The sequence below is a fragment of the Triturus cristatus genome, chromosome 10 (assembly GCF_964204655.1).
Source record: "Triturus cristatus chromosome 10, aTriCri1.1, whole genome shotgun sequence".
Taxonomy (NCBI): domain Eukaryota; kingdom Metazoa; phylum Chordata; class Amphibia; order Caudata; family Salamandridae; genus Triturus; species Triturus cristatus.
In genome coordinates this window covers 313,245,058-313,261,350 of record NC_140593.1, presented here as the reverse complement: position 1 = coordinate 313,261,350, position 16,293 = coordinate 313,245,058, and the positions used below count along the sequence as shown (strand labels likewise).

The following is a 16,293-nucleotide window of genomic DNA, read 5'->3' as shown; positions in this document are numbered from 1 at the left end:
ATCAGCACTGAGATTTGAAATCACAGTGTTTAGCCTTTTTATACTGATTGTTTCTACTGTAAAGACTTTAATTAATTATACAGTTAATAAAAAACTTAAATTGCAACACTGGTTTAACACACCTAGGTAAAGCAGTACGTGCGAGAAGACGCATAACCAGTGCTCTGCCCGGTGGGCTCAGTTACCGCAGACAAACAACATCTTCATGCTTAAGATGGCAAGCACCAACTAAAGTCGAGACCGCTTAGAAATAAGGGATACGGAATTTACAGTAGGAGTGGATTCTGCAGCCAATAAGCCATTGGGTTGCTGTGCAACGAGTTTAGGTTAGCTGGGTTTGAACGGATACTCCAATCCTAGATCAGTTTACACATTACGAGTCCCGCCCACTCCTAGAAAATGTTTAGCCATTTAACTGGCTCTCTGTCGACCCGGAAGTAGTGACAATATGGACACATGTTATTCAATGGGAAACAAATCACTAATGGACAGCAGGCTGCTTTCACGGGCGGTTCTCGTAAAGTAAAGTTACGAGCAGCTGAGCCGGCATTTTACATCAGAGGAGCAAAGCGGTTCTGTCATGGTGTGCTTTAGCAGAATACTGCTGAGGAAGGTAGGTCAGTTTCCATGGAATCCTTTCCAGTGCAAAATGAAGTTTTCCTCACCTTGCGAGCATGCAGAACTCACACACGTTCCGTCTACCTAATTGTAGATCGGTCACATTACATGACCCACTCACGGACCCTGTTTTACTTAACGACCATACATAGCAGCAGTTACTCTGTCGATGACCTCACATAATTTGCTCTGCTCGGTACTCTAGCCCTTAATCCGCTCCACCCCTTTTTATCTTTTAGGTGGTCGGGAAAGCGCAAAAGGTGAAAGCTTCATAAATTAGCAAATCTTTCTCCACTTTCTATTCCTGCAACTGTCTTCAGTACCTTAGGTTAGCATGAATGACAGAATTACAAAAGGGCGAGCGAGGGGTAGCAACAGTTACTCAGCCATGACTACTGCAAATGGGTGTTATTGGACCACAGGTAGTTACAGCCCAAAAAACAGGTTTGCACAGGAAGGCACCTTGTTTGTTGTCTGTGCTTCAAGCACACTGGCGTCGCTCTACATTTTGAACAGGTGCAGTCCCAAGGCTGGGATTGTACAGTCTTATGCACGCACAATTAAAGAGATTGATCTCTGTGTGCCAGTCTAGAGCACAGCTAATTAGAGTGTGATCAGCCTGTTCCAAATAACAACGACCTACTAGGCTACTACAATTTTTCAATATGTTCAAAAACGAAGAATCAATAAAAACAGATTTAAGGGAGACAGCAGCAGGATTTTCAGGGTGCTGATGTGCTTAAGTGAGAATGTTGTAAGAACTCGAAAATTCACTCACTCATACATTAATCTCGGTGAGTTAAGAACCAGATCCAGAGATCTGTCTGTAACTTACACTCGTGCATTATCTGTTCGTGTTCTGTGAGTGATGAAAGCTCCCACAACTTTGCCCTGCTGGATAAAAAAAATTCTAGCTAACGCGTAAAGAAAGTTTGAGTCTATGAAGGACACGGAGGCGAGGATTATGCTTCTCTTTCTTTACTGAAGCCAAAATCAGCAGCAAATAACTTTAAACTACATAACCCATGATGCTTAGTATGATATCACTGCACCAATCACAGAGCCCCCCCACAGGGTATATAACGTAATAACACCAAAGTCCGACCTCTTTCTTTTTTGAACAGTTCATACCCACAACCAGAACTCCATAACTTTTGCTCTTCTAACTGGCACTTGTCACCAGAACTTCCGACAGTGGAAACACTTCCCATCACTGCTCCAGCCGAACATCATGTTCTTTAGGATCCCTCGAGTCGCTTTGTTTTCTGTACCTGGAAAGAAACATACGCCGTAATATCTTGTCTATTCAGACATTTCCAACAACAGGTATCGTACTGTACATATTACACCATCAATAATGCTTATTAACATTCAATATGTGAACTCCATCCGGGTGGGATAATCCTCGCCTCCGTGTCCTTAATAGAATCGAAAATTCTTTACGCATCAGCTAGAATTTGTTTTATTCTATGTCAGGAAACAGAGGCTTCTGATTATGCTAGTTTAAGGTTGCACAATTACCTGAGACGCTAAAACAATTGTTTTGTGATAAAACATTTTAAATGTTGAGTCCGAAGACCAAACAGCTGCAGTCATAATGTCCTCCAATCGTGAACCTGTTAAAATGGCTTTAGAAGACATAGCACCACTCGGAGTGAGCACCAAATACAGAAGTGTCAACCCCATCTTGACTTAATAACCATGTAACCCATCTGGCTAAAGTCTACTGGACGGAAAGGTTTCTGCAATGAAATTAACAATTGTCCTGCTACATAATTTCTAAACTCATGAGTACAATCCTCGTAACACTTAAAACATTGAACCACACATAATTTGCTGTGGTGTGGAAAAGCAGGGTATGCTACGCTTTTGGAATTAGTCTTAGTTGTTCTTGAAATTGTAAATGAGATCCCCGAAGGAGTAAATATTCTGCCTGCCAAATCCAAGGGTCGTACACCCGCTTACAGGAGATTAGACATAGTAATAGAGTAAGCTTCGCTGATAATTGTTTGCGGGAAAGACCCTCATTCGCTGGCCAATTTGTAATAAAGCGAAGCACCACATCTACATCCCACAGAGTGGAATACCTGGAATTGGGTGGTTTCACCAATCTAATCCCTCTCACTACCTTGCATGCTAATGGGTATTCTCCCACTGGTTTGCCATCCATATGGGGATGTCCGGCCGAAATCGCAGAACAGAAATTATTCACCATCCGATAAGCCATTCCTTGATTAGCCATTTCAGATAAGTTAACAATCTTGTGTATTCCTGATCCCAAGGGATCTCTCTGTCATTCAGAACTTCAACTAACCCATCTACGCCAAGCTGATTCGTATAGTTTGTGTGTAGATGGGGCCCAAGATTGTGACAGGAAAATCCTTGCTTCCTGTGAAACTCCTGGCATTGGCCAGCATCTCCTATAAGTCTCCAAGCCATGAGGGATAACTGACCCTGCATTATCAATGTGTGAGATTACCCCATTGGGTCCAGTGGTATCTCTTGGAACGAGAGCTGTCTTACTGGAGGAGCCGATGTCAACGAGAACGCCACCGGGTACCATGCCTGTGCCGTCCAACAAGGAGAAATCATTATTAACTCTGCATTCTGCATCCGAGTTGATCGCTTGAGGATCCAGACGCCAACTGTAAAACTGGGGAAGTTAGGTATTCAGCCTGGATGTAAAAAGATCTATTTCGCATGGACCCCACTTATGATTCAATTGCCGTAACACTCTAGGATGCAGTCTCCAATCGCTGGAATCCTGGAGAAAATGTGAGTTCCAGTCTGCTACCATGTTGGAGCTGCCTGGTATATACCCTGCTTTCACTGAGATGTGGTGTTGCAGGCAGTAATGCCAGAAGTCCTTGGCTATTTTCACCAGTAACTCGTGCCCCCAAATGGTTGATGTATCTCACTGCCGAGAAATTGTCATTCTGCAGCAGGATACAACAACTTTCTTTTTGTGGAGAAAGGTTCCGTATAGTAAATGACCCTGCTAACAGTTCTAGGCAATTTATGTGTAAACTCAATTCCTCCGGGGACCACCTTCTCCCCGTCTCCACTGAACCCCACCGGGCTCCCCAGCCCCAACGGCTGGCATCTGACTCTATTACTACCTCTGGGACTGATGCAAAAATGGCCTTGCCGTTCCACGTGTCCATGTGTTCCAACCACCAGGATATCTCTGTCCTGGCTTCCGTGGATAGCAGAATCTGCTCCGCATAGCTCAGGCCCTTGCGTAAGTGCAATATATTCAGTCGTTGAAGTGCCCGGTAGTGGAGAGGTCCCCGAAAAATTGCCTGAATAGAGGAAGCCAACATACCTATCAATCGTGCTAGGATACTCAAGGATATAGTCGGAGAGGCAAGCGCTCTCCTCAACTCTTCCTTGATTGAAATCCTCTTTCCAGTGCGAGCAACCACTGTGTCCGTATTGAATCTACCTGAAACCCCAGGAACTCCATTGGTTGGGCTGGGATCAGGATGGATTTGTCCGAATTGATGACCAACCCCAAATCTTTTAGGGGTTGTCGTCCAATTTAAATGTAGTAAGACTGTTTCTACACTCTGCGCCATAAAATGAACGTCGTCCAGATAAATGATAAGTCTCACCCCTTCCTCTCACAGGTAGTGCACTACCGCTCTGAGCAATTTGGCAAAACACCAAGGGGCGGACGATAGCCCGAAGGGCATGGCGGTAAATGCATTGTAGGAATCTCTGATGTGGAGGGAAAATTGGTACCGCCAAATAAGCGTCTATCAGGTGAAACTCAACCGCCAAACTCAACTTCCAGAAAGGAATGCAAGACGTCACAGTGTGGATGACCAACCGCTGCCTGAAACTCAACGCAGAGAAGACAGAAGTCCTCGGAACCACCCCATCGGCTTGGGACAGCACCTGGTGGTCGTCTGCCCTCGGAAGCCCACCTACCCCCTCAGACCACACCAAGAACCTCGGCATCGTACTCGACGCATCGCTCACCATTAACCGACAGATCAATGCTGTCACCCCCAGCTGCTTCAACACACTCCGCATGACCTTCAAATGGATCCCCCCGCAATCGAGGAAGACAGTCGCCCACGCACTCATCACCAGCAGACTGGACTATGGAAACGCTCTCTACGCCGGCATCAACAGGTCCCTACTCCACAAATTCCAGACAATACAGAACACCGCTGCCAGACTCGTCCTTGGCATCCCACGACACAAATACATCAGCTAACACCTACGGGGACTCCACTGGCTCCCCGTGGAGATAAGAGACCTTCAAAATCTTCACTCACGCCTACAAATGCTTACTCAACAAAGGACCCAAATACCTCAACGACAGGATCAACTTCCACGTACCCAAAAGAAACCTCTGATCTGCCAACCTTGCACTGGCTGAAACCCAGCGCATCCACAGAGCCAGAGGAGGCAGAAGATCCTTCTCCCACATTGCAGGAAAGACGTGGAACGAGCTTCCGGCAGACATCAGACGTGCTGCTTCCTTGAACACCTTCAGGAAGACCCTCAAGACCTGGCTCTTTGGTTAAGCGGATCTGCTACCCAACCTTCCCCCAGAGCCTTGAGACCCTCACTGGTGAGTAGCACGCTTACAATTTCCTGTTTGATTGACCCAAAAAGGGGAGCAGATCTTTGGGTTGTTTTAGCTCAGGAGATGAGGTAAGAGTTCTTATTAGTTGAGAATAGGTTATTCCTTCTCTGGACCACATTGTATTTTCGCCCCTTATTTGGCCCTGTACAGTGGGATGGATAATTGCACCTAACGTTCTAATTAACGTTTTGATAAAAATTGACAAGGCCCATGAATCTCTGCTGCTTCCTTTAAAACGGAAAGATTTGTGTTTGTTTGACAGTTGGTAGTGGTCCTTTGGACCTCTATCTATTCCCTAACACACTTTTTTTTTAATTCGTCCTCCTTTGATGTCTTGGTAACGTTACAATGTCTTGTGACCAGATTTCAGTTGCAAAACATTGATACATAGCTTATAGATATGATATTCAGAAGGGAGGCCTGTAACACGCCCCGTCCAGATAAGTCGGAAAAATCTTTACGACTCCTGAAATGGGATTAGTAGGTCTGAAAAACAATTTCTACGATTGCAAACATAGAATTGGAGCATTTGTGACAATGAAAATGCTAACACATCTTGTCCCAAATACCTTAAGACAGTCTGTGACTGTCTTGCTATTTCAGCCAGATGCATCATGGCAAAACCTGATCTACTTTTGCCTGTTTGTCCTGCTGCAAGTTGTTGTAATTTTAGGTGAGTGGCAAAGTCGTGTAAGAGCATGTTAGCATCTTTCTTTCAGCGATGAGAAATGGGGTGAAACAGAGGCTCAGTGGCCTGTAACTTGAAGGGCTCTGCATTGAATTGTTGTACATGTGTGGAATAGGGTCTCAGTTACATTCTGTAATGCGGATATTATTTGAAGATTTTTTTCTTTCATGTTTATTCCAGGTTTGAAACGGTCCGATCGAACTACATCCTAATGTATTTGGTTGCTGCTGTTGCCTTAATAGCCATGGCATGACCTGCCATCCCTTTAAAGGCCAGAATAAATATAGGTTGGGCATGTCTTAATCTGGGAACCTGAGCTTTTGTTATCCAGAAGCCATTTTCTTGTGATGAGAGATCTTGATGCATATTATGGGTAAGCTCTGTTGTTAAATCAAATCCTGCATTAATTTAGGAAGTCATGTACTATAATGCTGGAATTAAATGTTAGAATCACAGTTTGCCTTTGTATATGCTTAAACATGCAGTGATGGGCTTCGGAAACCATGTTTGGAGAACAAACGTGCCTTCGTTATATTTACATGTAGAACTTCGAACTATATGATGATGTGATCACTTACATTCTTGAGTATGTGAACACCACCTGAAAGTTGCTTCAGACTGCAAGCAGGAAAATGTCACATGCGTAAAACTATTGTTTAAATCACAACTCATGTAATTTATATACCCGAAGTGACATAGGTAAGACTAATGATTTTTCATTAGAGTTAAATCTGATTCTTTTTTCTTTCAGTATGGGAACTTCGTAGACAATCTAAGGGTGTATGCAAAAGGTGGAACTGGTGGAATGGGACTGCCACGATTAGGTGGTGAAGGAGGAAAAGGAGGCGATGTGTGGATTGTTGCTAAAGGGGACATTACCTTGAAGAAAATAAAAGATAGCTGTCCACACAAACGTTTTGCTGCAGGAGTTGGTGGAAATAGTAGGTATGTTATTGTTTATTCTACTTCATAAATACTGTTTTGTGTTCTTTATTTGTGTTTAAAGGGCTTTGCAAATCCACCTCTAATGAAGATTAATTATTAAGAGTATTGTAATTGCATTTATATAGCCCTTACTAACCCTGACGAGGCGTCAAAGCGCTTTTTTGGCAAGTAGCACGCTACTCCGGAACCCAAGAAGGAGTAGTGTTGAATTAGTATAGTGAAATATGAAAGTGATTTGAGTGGTGGATAGGATCCATATTCTGAAAATGTAAGGACCTACTACCAGGAAATTCAGTTATGTGTAAGTTTATAAAAATGTTACTTAAATCTTCTATGGATTAAGGCACGTCTGCCTGGTATTAGCCTACTCTACGACTGTAACACTTAAAAAAAATCACAACCCTTCTTGTTGCCCCCTCTCTAGCTTTTTCACATTTCGTGGGACTCTTCTGGTTTTTGAAAATCAGCCTGGAGTGACAGTGTTGGGTATATCACTTGTCCTGTGGATCACAATCGGGAGGCGAATGCATTAACAAACTATGAGATTTTCTTAATGCAGCTTTGTTTTTCAAGAGTCAAACAATGATACAAAGCACAGGGACAGCCCTGAGCAGGAAGGCTCAACATCATTGCTCTGGCACCACAGACCGTCCATAGATAAACTGATACAGAGTCCACTGGTGGTAGTTCCTTCATCAGAATATTGCTATTGTGGAAAAAAACAAATTGGTGGATTCTTCCTCCAGAAATCGGAGTTTTTTTTTTTACTATCACCCACTTAAATCAACCCTCTAGATTGCTAGACTGCATAGAAACAAAGATAGTGTGATTAAAGCATGACTGATCCTTCCCTTTTTGCTACATGCCAGGAAATTCCTCACACTTTCTTCCTCCCCACTCTGTTGTCGTACGGTGTCCATTTTCTTATTAAGAACTGTTCATTTGTGGTACAACATAAATGTTGGGATAGTGCCGGGCTAATTCCACGAACCCACTCAGGATACGTTGTCCTATAGACCTGCTAGCTCATAGTGCCACCATAAGTACCCCTAAATCTGGCAAGGTAACAAATGGTTTGGGCAACCTCAGAACATGACAAACCTGACTCCCTAAGGAATTGTGATAATATATCTAGAACCTTTTTGCTCGGTCACTGTGCTCACTCAGAGAGCGATACAAGAAATACACAATGGGCGTTTTCAATATTTATTGAACCATTTTGATTCTTGTATAGAATATATGCACTGCAGTGATTAATAGACAGAGCAGAGAAAAATGATTAGCAGTATAAGAACAGTGAAAAGGATAAACAATTTCACCATTTGGTTTACCTTTCCGGCAGTGGATGGCACAGATAACTTCTTTCACGAGTATACTTCCACCGCGTTACTGCGGGATTATCGACCATATCAATCTCTTGAAGATCTGTTAACAGCTTGGCAACACACTATATGGTTTAATGGTGCCCTTCCTCACCCTATGACAGCGGTCCGTTTAGGCCCATTATCGATTGATGGGGCCCGTGGCCCGTTTTGGCTAGGTATACCCCACACCCAAATTATCTTAATGCTATAGACGCAGAGCTACGCGTATTACATACTTTGTTAATACGTGTACATAGGGCTGTTAGATAGTTCATGTCACGCAACATGCAGGTGGGACCACCTGGAGTTGCTGCACAACAACCGGGACCTGGTGGTGTAGTTATCAGTCCTGTCATGATTAATTCAGTGATGGGCTAGCCACAGCAAAATAAGGGCAAGCTTCCTTATTGGCTTGCTGAAAAATGTGGACAACTCAAAGCTGTTTTTCCAAATACCACACCTGTGGAGAAGCACAAGATTATGACCATGAGCTTACCTAAAGGCCTTGTTCCCGAGTTAGCTGATTGTATAACTTGGGGTAGAGTGTTTGCAGCGGCATATTCAATGTGGTTTGGCACTCCCTCTATGACCATTCTCCCTGTCGTTATAAAACGTGTTCAGAATGAACATGGGGACGAAGCGGCCCTGGAGTTGGGAATAAGACTGGTGGGAGTGTTTGATATAGTTTGCGATATGATCCTTGCTAATGTGAAGGGTGAAGCTGTAAGCTTAGAAGTGGCACAGCGCTTGGAGGCTGTTCTTGACAAATTGCCAAAGATTATTGCTAAAGCTTATAAAACCTTAGGGCGCAATAGACTGGGAATTAAGCCTTTTGTTCATACTCAATCTCAAACTCAACAAAAAGCCCAGACTGATAAGGATGGCCGCCCGTTCTTTCCTAAAAAAAACTGGAGATATAAAAAACAGGGGCAGCAACAACAGAAGCAAGGTTCGCATGTTGGTTCACCGACACCTGATTCTTCTGTGCGTACTTATGATTTGCCCGACAGTGCGAAAATTAAGACTGTTGATAGATTTCAAGTCCCTGATCAGTGCTCTCCTTGTTCTTTACAGGACACATCGGGCTCTCAAGTCGGTGGTGGGGAAGGTCCGACCACGCAACAGGGACTGGATCAACCTTGAGGGACTGCCTTGTTTTTGACACCCATATAAAAAGAAGAAAGTTGCTGCTTTAATAGCCAAGTATGCCTCAGCCGGTGAGAACGCTGCTCCTGGACTGGACATGGGTGGTGACTGCTCGACAGCGCAGCGGAGGTTACCATAGTGCGGGTGGCACGGCTTCTCTGTCTGGAGGCGAGAGCAACTGTTACATTTATTACAGTAGAATCTGCAGATACTCGAGTTGCATCCCCTGATAGACTCTATGAAATAGTCTTGCAAATTGAAGGTGATGTACAGCTTTCAATTAAAGCGGTTTTCTGGGAAAATCTCACCTCTTCATACAACATTTTGTTGGCAGAGGCTGATTGGCCTCCACCATTCATTCTGGCTGCTTCTCGAGGGGAGGACGTTATAGCTCTGAGTTTTTCACGTTATGTCCCTGAGGAAGCTAAACAGGCTTACGCATCAGAGTGGGCATTGGCCCTGCCCCAGCGGTGTACCGTAATCAGGTGGGCTAGGATAGAGATTCACCGGCACATGAGATACCCTTACGGTCTATTCCACAGCTGCAATATCTGATCAGACGTGAGACTAAGGCTCCCGTTTGTGAGATTCTGACTCAGTTGGAATATCAAGGAGTAATTTAATCCTGTGTATCACCAATGAATAATCCTCTTTTCCCGGTATCGAAACTGGACGGTTCATATCGCATTGTATTCGATTATCGCAATTTGAATAGTCATTGTCGTACATTTGCGAAACAGAACACACACAGCTCTGTGCTAGTAAACAGCCTTATTCGTAAAAAATACAAAACAACCCTGGATATATCCAATGGTTTCTACAGTCATACCATGACTCCTGAGAGCCATGACTTGACAGCATTTACCGCCGTCGGAAATTAGAAAAAATGTACTCGCTCGCCTATGAGGTATAAGAACAGCCCGGGGCATTTGCTGCACGTGTTGTGTCTTTGTTGCACAGCATAGATCCAGATGCGTTCTTGTATGTGGATGATATTTATCTGACGGACAACAAACTCCTCCGCATCTAGTCTGAGTCGACCGCATCATTCTATTGTTTGCCGACTATGGATACAAATTCAAGCTTGTTAAATGACACATCGCTTGTTACGCGGTGCTCTTCTTGGGCTGTGAGCTCAATAATGAATGTAGGGGGTTAGCCCCCCACTTTCTGGAGAAATGTGCACAATTGCAACCTCTGTCTACACTGAAGAAGCTTCAGTCTTTGGTGGGATTTTTAAATTTCGGGAGGACATACATCCCATATTATGCCCAGCGAATCAAACCACTATATGCATTGATACAACCTACATATTCTTCTGCCTGCTGGCTTCCAGAACATACCTCTATTCTACATCTTTGCAGTCAGATCTACTTGCGACTAACTACTTGTTGACACATATAATTCCACGAACCTGGTAATATGTATAGTACCGGGGACGGTGGGTTTCACTTACTTGACGTTCAACGAAGGCGACACAGTGCCTATTGCATACAAATCACATTTGTACAATTCAGTGGAAATGCGATTTTCGAATGTTGTAAAGATTTTGACTGCGATCCAAATGGTGCTCCTGAAAGAACGCTCGCTGGCGCAGGGGAAACGTATTCTTATGGTTTTGCTTATCCATGCTTTAGAAGCAGTGACTAAGGTGAGTGTACCGAACTCTAAAGCTTTACATCCCCGTTGGATACAATGGGCTACTTCTTTGACATCGGCTGATGTCATGTTTATCTTTGATCCTACTCTTTATGTACAGGATCTTTACAGTATGAACATGTTCATCCTCCGCCGTTGTCATTGCTTCCTTTGGATGAGTACAAATGTATCATTTATATTGATGGCTCGGCTCAACCGGCCATCGGGTCCAAACATGCTTAATCAGCAGCTTGCGCTATTGTGGCTGGTTCAATTGTAAATGGTGAATTTAAGTCTTCCATTGTGCATACCCATGTGCTTGGGGACTGTACGGCACAATTGGCGGAGCTGCGTGCTCTTGTTCTAGCTCTCGAGTTTGTTCCGGATTAGAATACTCTTAATGTGTACAATTCTTTCTACTGTGTCCAGTCTTTTAGTGACCACTTATTCTTGTGGTCTCAAAATGATTATCGGGACTCTAAGGGCAGCGCCATAAAGCATAAAATTCTTTGGGTACGAGTGGCACAGCTTAAAGAAAATCTGCCACTCACACAGGTTATAAATACTCTTGGCCATCCCCCTGTGGGAGCATATGCTGTTGATAATTCTTTGGCTGACGAGGCAGCCAAATCTACAGTTGCCACGTGATCCGTAGTAGCAGTAACAAGATCCATGACTAAGATAGATAATGAAATTCTGGCAGCTATAGCTGCTACGAAGGAAGGAACTGCTTATCTGCAGGGCTTTCCTTCAAAGTATCCTTATTTATCTCCCGAACAAGTTCCTTATGCTACAATTCCGTCAGTTGGGGATCGGCTGATTCCCAACATGGACCACAGGTTTGCTTTGATCACAGCCGCACACGAGGGCATGGCTTCTGCACATGCCGGGGTGTCTGCGGCTGTTTCTATTTTACAGCAAAGTTATTGGTGGCGTGGTTTATATAAACCCGTAATTATGTGCTTTCTTATGACATTGGTCAACAAATCAAACCATCTACGGTTTCATGACCACCCCAAACACAGTTATATATTTCAAATCAGCCCTTTGGCTGTGCATATCTTGATCACTGCAGTTCATTGACTTCTGATACTGCATGTTGCAGTGGATTTTTGCACTAGATTCCTATGGGTTTGGCCACAACGCAGTGCTGATGCTCGAAATGTCATTAGAGGTTTCCGTGTCTTTGTCGGGATGTTTGCCTGTGGCACCTTCCATTCTGACTAAAGTCCAATGTTATCCTCTAAGGCGTACAAGGACGCAAATAAGTCAATGGGGGTTCTGGTGCAGTTTTCATCTCTGTACAGGCCAAAGGACAATTCTATAGTGGAGCGAATGAACCATGACTTAAAGCATTCTTTGACAGCTACATTCTTAGGTATAGGCAGGAACTGGATGGCCCATTTGTATGGAGTCCAACGTGCACTCTATAATTTCCCTAGAAGATGTTTGGGTGGGCAGACCCCATTCAAAATGCTCTTTGGCATTATAATGTTTGTGCCAGACCTTGATGGTCTAGACGTTATGTTAAACTCTATTTGTAGTGCGCACGTACACCAAATTGGTTTCTTGGCGCTACTCTGACGGTGTTGTACTGAGATGTTACTAGTATGCCTGTCTAAATAACCATGTTTTTAGGAGTTTGCGCAAAGTCATGAGATCTGTGCAAGATCTGATCTCAAGAGGTAGTTCCAGTATTTGGGTCCTAGTGTGGAGAACCTTGTCCCACCAACGCGTTTCAGTCTAAAGGGAGGTATGGTCAGGAGATGCATATAAGCGGATCGCAGGGTGCGTGTTGGAGTGTACCTGTCGATAAAGCTGTTGATGAATTTGGGGTTTTTGCTATTCAGGTATTTAAAGATAATGCATCCCACCTTGAAGGCGCATCTCTGGGTTATTGGGAGCCAATGTAACTTCTTCAAAAGAGGGGTAATATGTTGGCGCCTGTTTTCCTGAAAAATCCGTCTGGCCGCCTGGTTCTGAACCATTTGAAGACGATGGGTGAGATAGGCCGGGATGCCAAAGTATAGTGAGTTGGCGTAATCGATGTGGGATATCACCATAGCGAGTACTGCCTGTACTTTTGCTTCATGTGTAAGGAATCTACTGATTTTCTTTATTTTCCTTAGTTGAAAGAAAAATGTTGAGATCACAGATCCTATTTGAGTTTTCATGGTAAGGTCATTGTTAATTATGACTCCCAGGGTTTTGGCAGATGTGGAAGGAATGGGAGTCTGTCCCAGTTCTTTAGACCAGAAGTGGGAGCTCCAGGGGTTCAGTGAGCCTCCTGTAAGGATCACTTCCGTTTTGTCCGGATTTAACTTCAGGTGATTGCTGTCGTCTGGAAATCGTGAACAGTGGCAGGGGAGTTATTAATAGGGAACACTAGTTGGAAGTCATCTGCGTAATTGAAGGTTTGGATTTTCCTTTCTTTCAGGGCATGGATCAGAGGGAGAAGGTATAAATTGAATAGGTGAGGGGAGAGTGAGGAGCCCTGGGGAACACCGCATGTATTTTTGATTTTGGGGGTTGTGAAATTTCCTAGGCGAACCGCCTGAAATCGGTTTGTTAGGAAGGATCTAATCCTTTCAAGGGCTGATCCTTGGATTCCCGCATCCTTGACGCGGTCGACCAGGATATTATGGTCGACCGTGTCAAAAGCAGCGGAGAGATCCAGCAGCACCAGGGCTTGTGGGGAGCCTCTGTCAGCCTCCTCTCGCAGGGTATCCAAGACTGACAGTATCACTGACTCTGTGGAGTGAGCTGGGCGGAACCCTGTTTGATGTGTGTCCAGGTAATCGGACTGCTCCAAAAAGGCAGATAGGCTTTTGGCTACATGGGCTTAGAGTAGTTTAGCCAGGTAGGGAAGCAGTGAGATAGGTCGGTAGTTGGCTAGAGTTCCGGGATCTGCTCCTGGCTTTTTCAGGAGGGGGATAACAGACGCCTCTTTAAAGGCGTCCGGTACATAACCCTGGGATAATGACTTGTTTAAAAGGGCCATGACTTGGTTCGGGCAGGCAGTAAAGGCTTCCCTTAAGATCCAAGGGGGACAGCAGTCCCTGGGAGAGCCAGATTTGACTTTGGTCACTAGGTCTGTGAATACTTCTTGGCTTATCACTGGGATCTGTTCTAGCCTGTGTGAGGTTTTTGGTTTAATTGGACATGTAGGACTTGGGCATATGGGGATACTTGCTTTTAATAGCTTTGAATTTGTCAATGAAGAAGTTGTTCAAGGAGTCGCATAGAGATTGCGAAGGTGTGGATTTTAATGTTACTCTGTCAGGGTTGGATAATTCGTTTATTATTGAGAAGATGTCTTTTGATCGGTTTGTAAATGTGATGATTTTAGACGAGAAATATTCGGCCTTTGTGGCCAATATAGTTTTTTTATAAGTTCTAAGGGTTGCTAGATAGGTGCTTTTGTCATCCGGTGAGTATTTACTTCTCCACTTCCTTTCAGCTTGATGCAGAGCACATTTTAGTTTCTTTAAGTCAGAGGAAAACCATATCTGGGCTTCGTGTTGACGTGGTCGTTGTACTTTCCTAAGTGGGGCATGTTTATTACTGGCTGTCAAAAGCCAGTCCGATTAGGTTTTTCTCACTCTGATTGATTAGAGGATTGGATGACTGGGATAGTGTTGGTCAGTGTTTCTAAGAATTTACATTTGTCGATGGTGTTCCAACTCCTTAATGATCCAGGATCAGGTAAAGAAATTTTGGGTTTGGTAAGATTGTTTATGGAAAATCTGATGAGATGGTGGTCGGAGCAGATACAGGGAGTCACATCTGGATTAGTCATAATCCGGTTGGTAGACTAGACCTGGTCTAATGTATGCCCTTTGATGTGTGTGGCAGTGGTGATGTGCTGACTGAGGTTGAGCCCCTTAAGTAAGTCTGTTAATTCTGCTGAGTGAGGTCCACCTGCTGGGTCATTGGCCCAGTAATTGAAATCACCGCTCAGTAGTATTATCGCGTGATTTGTTATGAGATGTCATCTGTTCACGCAGACTGTGGGAACTGTGACATGCTCTGTGGTGGTCTGTAAAGTATAACACAGACCAAAGGGGCAGAGTCGGATTAGAGTTTAATCACTAGGTTGTCTACTTGTGGTAAGTCGAGGGGAGTAAGTGCTGAGAATTTAAAATCTTGGTGGACTATAGCTGCCACCCCCTGCCCCCCCCCCCCCATTTTTCCCTGAGAGCAGTTAGCTTGGAGGATGTAGAAGTCGCTTGGTAATGCTGCTAGGATGTCAGGGGAGGAATCCTGTGTTAGCCAGGTTTCTGTTAACCGTAGGATATCTGGTTTCTCGGTCACCAACAGGTTGTGTCTATCTAGTAGGTGTTTGACCATGGTGCTGGTGTTTAGATAGATAACCGTTAGGGGCTTTACCTTGTTTATAGCCTGGAGTTAAGTGCATTTACTCGGGTGTGTATGATGATAAAATTCGGGGAAGGAGGATCTTTTTTCCATTATCCCGTTCCTGGCTATGCTAGCAAGGGTGAGACGGTTGACTGCTAGTTCGGTTGAGTGGAGCGATTTCAGTTTGGTTGTGAAGTAGGTTGTAATTTGGGCATAACAGCTTGCCCCTTGCCCCGGTCGGCCGCGGACGGGCGCAGACGGGCTTGCCTTTGGCGCCACGCCGGCGCGCATCCGCTGCGCTCCCGCGCTGCTACCGGCATTTGTAGCCGTTGTCAGCCTTAGCCCCTCCCCCTCTTCTCTGATTGGTGCTCGGGTGGCGATTATACCAGGAAGTGAGTCGAGCCGGTGTGACGGCGGGTTTTAGCGCGGTGAGTTTCCAATTTTAAATAACAGTGCATCAGAACAATTTGTGACATAAATTAAATAGTAGTTTTTAAAAACAAAGCAGCAGTAGCGGTTACCACAGGCAGCGGCACCATTTTCCAGATGTGGCGGCTGCTGCATCCTTTAAAGTTGAAAACCATTCTACTATGTTGCAGGACCTACAAAAGACCTGTGACAACAACACAACTGAGCATATGCCCTCTTGCAATGACACAGCAATGCTGATTCCAGTCACTGGCTGGCTTTCTAAGATTGGATATCTGGTACGAGAAAAGCTGGAGAACAAAAAATAATTTGGTCCCACTTATTGTGCACTGGTCCCAGTACTTGGATTGGAGGGTACTGGTAAAGTGATACTATCTCCTTTGCCTGGTCACAAAGAAAACAGATGCATTCCAGTCGACAATGTCAAACTACACCGTCTGGCCGAGTCTGAATAGTGTAACTCCTGCAGTTTTGTGCAATGCTATTTCTGTCAATCTGGTGCTTTC

At 44.4% G+C, this 16,293-nt stretch overlaps 1 protein-coding gene across 3 annotated transcripts in view; it reads left to right on the top strand.

The window, feature by feature from the left end:
- The first annotated feature begins 425 nt into the window (after positions 1 to 425).
- The window catches only part of GTPBP10 (GTP binding protein 10), a 148,481-nt gene continuing 132,613 nt past the window's right edge, over positions 426 to 16,293 (top strand). For 2 of the 3 annotated variants that reach the window (XM_085631344.1, XM_085631343.1), the window contains exons 1-2: positions 431 to 613; positions 6,658 to 6,851. In XM_085631344.1, coding sequence (XP_085487470.1) covers positions 581 to 613; positions 6,658 to 6,851 — 227 coding nt within the window. In that variant the 5' untranslated portion in view covers positions 431 to 580. Of the gene's footprint in view, positions 614 to 6,086; positions 6,280 to 6,657; positions 6,852 to 16,293 lie in introns of all 3 variants that reach the window. The other variant, XM_085631345.1, reaches the window with a different exon arrangement.